This window comes from Pyxicephalus adspersus, chromosome 6 (assembly GCF_032062135.1).
Source record: "Pyxicephalus adspersus chromosome 6, UCB_Pads_2.0, whole genome shotgun sequence".
In the NCBI taxonomy this organism is placed as follows: Eukaryota; Metazoa; Chordata; class Amphibia; order Anura; family Pyxicephalidae; genus Pyxicephalus; species Pyxicephalus adspersus.
The window spans coordinates 31,429,852-31,439,754 of NC_092863.1; the positions used below are offsets into that span (position 1 = coordinate 31,429,852).

Below are 9,903 nucleotides of genomic sequence, written 5' to 3' on the forward strand. Positions count from 1 at the left end.
AAGTCCTCCTGTGCAACAACGTGAGCCTGCACAGGAGGACGTGAGCCTGGATTGGCTCTCCACTAGAACACGCCCATTCATTAAAGGAACGCGCCCATTCATTCTTTAGAACTAGTACTGTACTGTTCCTTCTGCCTCTCAGTTCTCGCACAATAGTGAGATCTAACAGGAAGAAGGAACAATACAATACTGGGCGTATAACACGACCCCCAACTGATTGGTTAGAGTGGGGAGTCGTCTTATACGCCCAGTCGCCTTATACGCCTGAAAATACGGTATATAAATACATTTTGTTCTTGTGCTTCATAACTGAGCTTACCAGAGTGAAAGGAAAGCTACAGGGCATGGACTCCCCATGTTACAATGGTAATTTGTCTATTAGCCAGGTATTGGGTATTCCTTCATCTCCAGATCATAAATGAAGGAAATAAGAAGGAATGTCTATGTATATGTTGGGTACTGGATGGGTCATTGGAACACAACAGTGGCTGTGCTATAAAACAGGTTTGCCCAAAAGCAATCTTGTATCGTTAGGCTAATATGTAAGGTATTAGAGCCCTGTATTTATATCATGTATATCTCACACACCACAGATTTTCTTAAGGAGTTATTGTTGCTGACTGATCTCCATGTGACACACCTCAGCAGGGCCACACATAGCCAGGAGCCCATAGGGGCCCTAAGTCAGTCCTGAATAGGGTGCCCACTGCTGGCCAGCTCAGTCACTGCACCCTAGCTGTGATGGTCACTGTGTCCGGTAATGATGGAGGGTCAGCAAACAGAGCCATGTAGCAGGGAAATCAGGAATCTGGCAGCCCAATAAGTGTTCCATAATAAAAAGATTATAACGTTAAAATCTTCTTTCCAAAACATATTTTAAAGCTGGCATGTAAAACAAATGCTATGACAGGGGATCTATCTCAGGGTGCAGTCAGGGCTGCCATTTTGCTGGCTATGCAGCGGTCTTAGTAATGAAACAGCCTGGTATAGCGCACACACGGCTTGCACACAACACATCAGCCATTGCTGAACTCACACTTCTCCCTCTCCTCACATATTACAACAAACCCCGCCCCTCGAGTCCCGCCACGGTCACCTGACACTGACATCCACGTGACGTACTGCTGGGCAAAATGGCGGCGCCCTTGCTAGGTGAGGACTTACTTATGTGTGAGGCGTGCCGTGTTTTTCTTTGGTTTCTGGTGACTTCTATTAGTTTATGCGGTGTGTGTGCATAGAATATACGGCCAGGTGCTTCTCCTAAGTCAGTGGTGCAGCATTGTGCTGCCAGGTCGATGAATGACAAGTTGTTATATTACCTGTATTCTGTGCAGGCTGCTTGTCTGTATCGCGCATTACCCAGACATAAAGTGCTTTATGTGTTTCCCTGAACTAAACCTGACATTAGCACATGACCTTGCTATGGATGGTTAGATGTCTGGATTGTGTCCTCTGTACGTTCTTAATACTAATCAGCAGACAAATAGAGATAACAAGTTCCTAATAATGTTCTGGTCAGTGAGGTAATTAAAGCCTGAGGAATATCATGGCGGCTGGCATAGGTGTGACAGACAAGGTCAGCTTATGTCATTGTAATATCCCTTGCAGTAGGAGATCTGATTCACTTTGCTGGCGTCCTGTGTCACCTCCCCGGTCCTCATTGCAGCACTGCAGCTCCCATCAGACATTAAGCATTCAGCACATTGGGGTATGGGCTCCTTGGTTGGCCCAGCACACAGTAATGATGTCAGGATGGGGAACACATGGAGGGGCACAGGCGCCATGGCATAGACACGGGCCACAGGGGGACTCCCCCAAAGCTGGGAATTGGGCTTCATTGTGGTATAGGCGGCAGGCAGAATCACTTAAAAGTAACCTATGCTAGGGGCAATATGCCAACTGGTAGTATTGTGGAAATGCTAATTGCCTGACAGGCTCGGCTTTTTTAAAACCTAGAACAGATATACAGATCAGAAATAAATCCAAATTCCTTACTTCAGCCTCATACCGTTTTCATACTTTCTTAGGAGTACTAAACTTTCCAATTTTTTTTGGTTCAATTCAGATGTAGCATGGATGTATTTTCTGTACACTCACCTATAATTATGGCCGCTCATTCTGATTTGTTTAGCACTGCTCCATATTTTCACGTTGGGAAGCGCATGTTGAATGTAACTCACAGATGTAACTTGACCAACTTCATCGGGAATTCTACTGTGCCATCGTTTTCAGGGACAGGCATACGAAACACAGGCACCATGTTCTTATAAAAGTCTAGGACAGAGTTTCTCAACCGGGATTCCTCCAGAGGTTGCTAGGGGTTCCTTGAGCAATTTGTGTCTCTTAGATCAGTTTGACATCCAATGTTCACTCTAGTCTATTTATAACAGAGGAATTCTTCCTACTGACCACCACACTAATGTACTGTGAGCTGTGGATATAGATAGTAGGGGTTCCCCTGTGTTAAAAAGGTTGTGAAAGGTTAGGAGGAGGAGGAGCAGGGGAATTGGTTGATGCCATCACATTTGGGCTTATGTGTGTGTCAGTTACTATGGGGAGTGAGCAGGTGAGGGTGGCTACAATGGGTCTGCTTGGGACCCAACATGACAAAGTAGCCACCCTAGTATCCGAAGCAGAGGAGCTTTTTACCTAACGGACATTTTGGCTGTTGCATGCCAGATAACTCACACTATTGTTTAAAACCTGTTAAAAATGATCTAGACCTTACAAGTGACAGAATATAAAATCACACATCACAAATGGTTAGCACTGAGGTCTGCAGCTCTCGTTCTTTCTGATAGGAGAGTTTAATAACACTTCAACTATTGCAGCAGTGGGTCTTTTAAAATGAAAACCCTGCAGTTCGTATGGTATTGTCTTTTGCAGTAACCTGGTACAAGAATTGTTTTACGACAACACATAAATGTGAATCCAACCAACAGATTTCAGAGTGAGTCATGTATATATGGAAATCAGTGCTCAACTGCTATTTTTAAGCTGGGTGGGAAGAAGCTGTGGGCAGGTGGCAGCCCCTGTATTGTGACCCAACTCATCAATAACAACCCAGAAACAGCCGGGTGGTTACTGAAATGTGCAGGGTGGTGCACCCAGCTAAAAGGGGCCGGGGAGAACACTGGTATAGGGTAAACCATGAAAACTTGATTCCTTTTTGACGTAATTAGTGATTATTATCTACGTTTATGTTTCCAGTGGCATGCATGCAGCGTGGTGTGAGCAGGACATCTGTATTTTACACAGTTAAAAGAAGTTTGCAGAATGGTTCTGTTCTCTGTGCTGGGCAGGAATGGAGAAAACAGTGAGTATATTGATTTTATTTATCAATTGTACTGATCAGTGCAGCAGAATGTTAAGGCACCAATTCCAGTTTTGATAAATGATTTATACCATTGTAACAGCATTTGTGTTTATTCAATTTTTTTTTTTATCAAGATCTTACCACAGCATACCAATACAAATTAAATCGGGGGCTTTACTAGCCTGGTCCATAGCCCTCTATTTCTTCTTTTTGAGGCATTTCATGGAGGATTTGTTATTGTCCTTTGGAACATTACAGTCTCACATTTGCTATGCAAAATTTATAGTTGGCTTGATGACTTTAGTTTCTGATGCAGCAAATCAACCCCAAACCATGCACATTCAGAACAATTTTACAACTAGGACCTATTACAATTCCTAAAATGCTGTTTGTGCTTTGCACCAAATTGTACTGTTACTGTGGCTGAATGCCTCTATCTTCTCCTCTTTTGTTATTTGCATAAAGACAACTCATACGTCAACTCAATAGCACAAAGGACACAGATTTCTATGATTTCTGAGGTTTAAATAAGACTCGTGTCACTTGCATACTTCCTGAGTATGTTCCTATAATTGGCACCAAGTCTGGAACACCTCAATCTAATTTCAAGAATTTAAAGTGTTGGTAACGTATGGTGTACTTTTTTCCACATGACAAATATTCATTATTTACTCATTTAAATTGTGCATGAAAATGTCAGTTTTATGTATTATTTGTTCGAGTATATCACCTTTATAATCAGCTATATTTTACATTAAGATCTACTGTTTGCCTGTCCAAAATTGTAGCCTGTAGATTTTATTTATGTGGGAAAATGTGCACCAGTTTTTTCCTCTATTGTTTCTAGAAGAGGAATATTTACATTTCTTTTCTTACCCCCAGGCATGGTTTTGCTCGCAGTGATTCAGAGTATGGCCCCTTAACAGACCTTCCAGACTGGAGCTTTACAGGTAAATTAAAACATAAATGTGTTACTTTATTTGAATCCTTGAGATATTTACACAGAAACCTTATATATAAATAGAACAGGAAAAGTTGTGCTAATAAGTATGAGTTTTTGTTCAAACTGTATACCAAACATGAACTTTTTCATAATAAACATTACAAAGTGATGGCATTTTAGTGTAAATTTGAAATTGTACCCCCTTCCTATACCCCACTAGACGTCTTAAACTGTACATTAAGCTCCACATGCCAAAAGTATGTATCATGGTGAAATAAAACCCTGCACATTTAGGGACTTTGTAATCCTAGCCAGGTTAATCAAATGTCTGTGTATTTCGAACCTGTAAGAAGCCAGCAAGGAGATGTCCCCAATCCCAAGTGCACTTGCTGATTTCTTTGGTAGAGCAGAAGTGATCATAGCGTTACTGTAATATTATACAGTACCATACTGAAAAATTACGAGAAATCCTATTTAAAATGCATTTTAACACAATAAAATACCAGCGCTCTTCACTGTTACAAATAAGGAATAATTTCACATTCAACCACTAGGTGGCTCACCTACCTGTTGCTGAAAAAATATCACAGTATAATTCATTGGTGCTGCTTTCTTTGGTGCTGCTTGTTTTAGTCCTTGCATATTTATCCACTTGTTTGGTTAAATCATGAATAGATCATATATATATATATATATATATATATAAATAGTTGCAAAGTTATCTGTGTTAGTTATCAATAGCATTTTAGCACCCCTCCTAGATTGTATATACATTTCTTCCCCAAATCCTGAGGGTTATCACAGTAACGTTAAATGCATTCGTTTGTGGTGGAGGGTCCTTTCTTTGATAGATAACACCAATAAATTACATCTGTATTGTGGACTAGAGAAAAGGAAGAAGTGAAGGTGAAGGGAAACACCTACATGGCATTGCCGTAATTCTTTACCTGAAGGAATTCCTTCTCAAATATCCTTTATTACCTTTAGCTGAGTCTTTTCTACATGTGACTCCTTTTGGCAAAGCTTGCTTCCTGTATAAGGACAAATATTAACATTAAAAGCATATCTGTGTGTTCCCTTAATATATGTTTCTTTGTCACAAATTCAAGTTATTGTAAAGCTGTTTGACCTCTCATAAAGCAATGTATGTATGCATAGCGGTGTTAGAAGAAAAATTGTATGTTGCATTTTTTTATTTTGTCCCTGACAGTAGGACCTTGTATTTTTTTTTGTAGATATAGCTAGCACTTGGTGACCCTTACTATTCCTGGCACATGCAGTTGCAGTCTCCTGAAAAGAAGTGTAGCCTTTTTTCCAACCGGCCCCAAAAACTCGAGGATAAATTCAATCAGAGGGGTTACAAAAAGGACTTTCTGTCTAAAATAGCAGGAATTTCAAGTGTGTACTTAGACAGGACTTTTTATTTTGAAAGTTGAAGTCATTTTACTAACTGCAAAAAAATTGTACTCAGAATTCTTTCAAAATAAATATTCTCATTCATAGATGGACGTCCAGCCCCACTGTGGAAAGGCCAGATCAGGAGAATAGAACAAAACAAGGCTTTGGCTGTAAGTGTGTTACAAGTTCTTATGGAATGCTGACACTTGTATTTCCTCTGTTAGACTGCCAAATAGACATTCAAATTGTTTTATGTCTACTTTAAAAGTTGTGGCAGTTTTTCTGAGGACCATATAAATATTTAGTTTTTCCTCATTACCAATATATGTTACTTGAAAGAGGCTGAACTTTTCCTATACATGTTATCCTTTACTGTACAGACATATTTGATTTGTTATCCAACACTTCATTTATTTCCTTGTCATTGCTTTCCTATTTTGCTGTAACAATACACCATTTTTTTCTGTATTAATTTAGGTTTTTATTATAAGGGTTTTATTAGAAGTTTAAAAATAAGCACCAGTACCATACTGATAGACTAATTTACCTTGGGGAACAGAGAAGTAAAGGGATAAAGTACATGCAAATGAAGCAAGCATCCTGATATTTGTGTTACAGAAGGCAGTAAAAATAATTGTTGGCACCCATTAAGCATGTACTGGGTGTATTGGGGAACAATTTTCCTGGCACCATATATACATTTGCTTTACCCAAATGCTAGGCCAATCTGGCACCCTCAAGGATAATATATATATATATATATATATATATATATATATATATATATATATATATATCAAACTTATCTGTTCTTGGCACTTATTGGCCCTATGTATATTAGTCTGTGTTTTCCAAAGACCTTTGTACTTAGACCTCGTACAAATGACTGTCCCATAGATTTTTACCTGAGACTACCACATACATCTGTTTCAATTCTATGTAGTAGTCTCATTTTAAAAATCTATGGTTAGTACAATGGTCCCTATACTGAATTGCTAAATGACAGACCCCTAACAGCAATGAGTAACTCCTCTCCCAGAACGCAGACTGTACAATAGTTATTTGTTCCTGCTGTTGCTAGAAACTATTATTAAACAGTATTTATATAGCGCCAACATATTACACAGCACTGTACAAAGTCTATAGTCATGTCACTAGCTGTCCCTAGGGGTTCGCAATCTAATGTCTCTACCATCATAAAGTCATATGTCTTTATTACAGTATAAGGTCAACTTTTTTTGGGGGGAAGCCAATTAACCTAACTGCATGTTTTTGGAATGTGGGACGAAACCGGATTACCCAGAGGAAACCAACTCATATACAGGGAGAGCCTTCAAACTCCATGTAGATAGTCCCCTGGCCGAGGTTCGAACCAGGGACCTAGCGCTGCAAAAGACCTAAGTGCTAACCTCTTGAGCCACAAATAATATTATTAAATGGCTTCATTTATTTATTTCCACTTTCAAAACGCATCTTGCTGATAGAAATATATATGTGCCAAGCAAGGTGTAGGGGGCCCATATGGAAAACAAATGTGAAAACAATGATTTGTAAAAGGGGCGGCAATCTATAGTAGCCTCTTCAACCAATCCTATAACATGCCTGCAGTCTCTGACCATCTCCTGTCACATATTCTAAATATAATTTGTGGCCTTTTAGTGACCACTCAGTAATATAAAGTCTTAATTATTAATTTGGTGAAAAGCAGAAAATTAAGCAAGTAGTCAGAATGAAACTTCTACGATTTCACTAGAAACCCATTGCTGTGTTGCACTTACATCACGATTGCTCTTTGTGTGGATTTATGTAATATGATTATGCCTGTGACTAGTATATAAATATTTTTTTTCTTTTTTGCTTACCATGTATTTTGGTATGGTTAATTTTTATCTTTCTTCCCTCATTACAGACACGTATAGTCCTTCTTAGCAATGAAGTTGATGAAGGAATGAAGAAGTGGTCTGAAAAGCAAGAGGAACTAAGGCAGCAAAAACTTTTGGCACAGAAGACCAAACTAAAGGCTAAATCTTTAAAAAAATAAAACTCAGAAGTTGTAAATAAACAGTGTTTGAATATAAATGGATTTGTTTATTTCTCACCACACATGTATGTAATGGTTTGGAATGTGCTTGAGCTTTTTGTGACACCTTTCTGATGGGTACTTCTGACATTTTGAGTGAACTTAAATTCTATTTGTCTAGAGTGTTTGGCTTCTAAATGTATGCTTTAGCAAGTGGATAGCACCTTGTCCTATGAAGTTGCAGAAACTTCTTTCAATGACTGATTGTGTAAGATAAGCCAGTTCTTGTTGTAAATAGTAAGTACAGCTTGAGCTGAACAGATCTGTCAGGAACAGGTGTACGATGAAAGCCTGGTGAACAGCAGCCAGTATAGATTATTAAAAGGGTCTCCACAATTTGATAGCTAATTATGGGTTCAAGAAAAAAAGTACCCACACTTTAGAGAGCTTCAGAGTCTTTTAATATAGGGAAGTGGTTATATTTTTAAATATCTAATTTTCTTATATTTTTGATGCCAAACCCTCGGGTATTGCAATAGGATTAGAACAAAGGACGCACATATAGATGGGTTTTTTTGGCTAAATTATATTGAAACAATTTTTACAAGTAGTATCAAAACATGATATAGTACAAAATACATATTTTGTATGTGCAACAAGTTTAATTAGGCAGTTATCCCAGCCTCATCAGATTATGTGAGGTTATTGGGATCTTACACCATACAAATACTACTGATGGAAGTGTGAAACATTCGTATTTGGTCTGTAATGTATACAAAGTTACTTGAAAACTGTATACCTGCGATCAATTAGACTCTCTTTAACTCCCAACACCTTTCGTCTTGGCTTCTGGCTTCTTCAGGAGAACTTGGGACAGATGTACTATTGGTTGAAATTGTATACAATAAAAAAAAAAAAATGAACAAATGTTACATGGTTTTGCAGTTGAGTATGTAAGTACATACCGGTAGATGCAAACATGATAAGTCATAGTACTGAAAATACATAAAGGTATTAGGTACTATGGGTCATTTGTGTGTGAAGAACCTTACACTGGAGAAAATCATTCTGAGACAGCTGACGTACAGATGACACACCTGATGGATATATACTGTAGACAACTTTTAGGGGAAGTTTGACTGAGTCAGATTTCCATGATCCGTGATTTGCAGCTGATGCTACAGTAATTCCCTGGTTCTGTGGTGTTGCATACGGATGTGTGATCACTGGAATGTGCATATGGAGTACATCTGGTATGTATTTTGAAGTTAAACGTTCTGCAGTTTTGCTGTACATGACATTAAGTTGTTTGCATTATATATCAATAGACCCCTGATTAAGAAGAGCTACTCGATTGTGCTTTTAAGAAAAGTCTAACTACAAAATACATCTTGCAGCAAAATCCAAGTTCAAATTACAGGTTTAACCTCATAAAATGTCTTACTTGTGTTTACAAAAAAATGACATTGCTAAGGGCTAAGAATAGACATGGCAAGAAAAATACACAGCACCTAGGACTGTAACCTGAAAACTGTTAAAATATCCAAAACCAGTGAAGGAAAGGAGTCTGACAAGATTAGCAAAGAATAGCAACAATTGTGAAATCTATATAATAATTATTTGAGCTGCTGCAATCAGGCCAGGTCATTATTGCAGAAGGAACAGGTGATTTCCCTTCTGGATTACAACTAAATCACCTCCCTGATCGCTGTTTATTTTAAGAAAACATTGAGCTGTGCATGCAGAACGATGACAGATGGGTGTATTTTAAACATTGGATTTAGGTAGGTAAGGGTATTTTATTGCAGAAGGGACCTGCCTGATTGCAATTTTAAATAGTAAGGGTTTTGTAAATTACAGAAATGCAGGTACTTCAATTTAACATGTCAAATCTAGCTTCTTGCTGGACTGTGACGGGCATTACATTGAGCTAGTCAGTTTGTGTTCTTATAGGGGGCATGCTGATAGAAGAAAAACGCAGTGTGACCGAGAGATAAGCTTGTCTTTGTGCTGGTTCTCCTAACACCTTCAAATCACAGGTTGGGATAGGTCAAGAATTACCCATAATTAAATGGAGAGTGTTAAATGATGCTGGCCATCAAACTGAGGACATCTTGTATGCACATCTTTGGAAGATAATACATACAGAAATGACGAAAGCATTCTGAAAATGAATATTGAGATGTATTAGGCAGGCTTGTCTACATGAAACAGATCTCTTTTTTG

General features: G+C 38.5%; 1 protein-coding gene across 1 annotated transcript; it reads left to right on the plus strand.

Annotated features, from left to right (window-relative positions):
- Positions 1–1,030: 1,030 nt before the first annotated feature.
- MRPL52 (mitochondrial ribosomal protein L52) lies at positions 1,031–7,736 on the plus strand. The gene is made up of 5 exons (XM_072415113.1): positions 1,031–1,152; positions 3,211–3,316; positions 4,199–4,266; positions 5,763–5,827; positions 7,567–7,736. The coding sequence occupies exons 1-5, from the start codon at positions 1,134–1,136 to the stop codon at positions 7,696–7,698; spliced, it is 390 nt and encodes a 129-aa protein (XP_072271214.1). The 5' UTR covers positions 1,031–1,133; the 3' UTR covers positions 7,699–7,736.
- Positions 7,737–9,903: the final 2,167 nt, after the last annotated feature.

What these genes read in the sequence shown, in the direction of transcription:
- MRPL52 (XM_072415113.1), top strand. An exon ending in GGGCAGGAATGGAGAAAACA is followed by an intron (nt 3,317 to 4,198) that starts GTGAGTATATTG and finishes TCTTACCCCCAG; the next exon opens with GCATGGTTTTGCTCGCAGTG. An exon ending in TCCAGACTGGAGCTTTACAG is followed by an intron (nt 4,267 to 5,762) that starts GTAAATTAAAAC and finishes TCTCATTCATAG; the next exon opens with ATGGACGTCCAGCCCCACTG.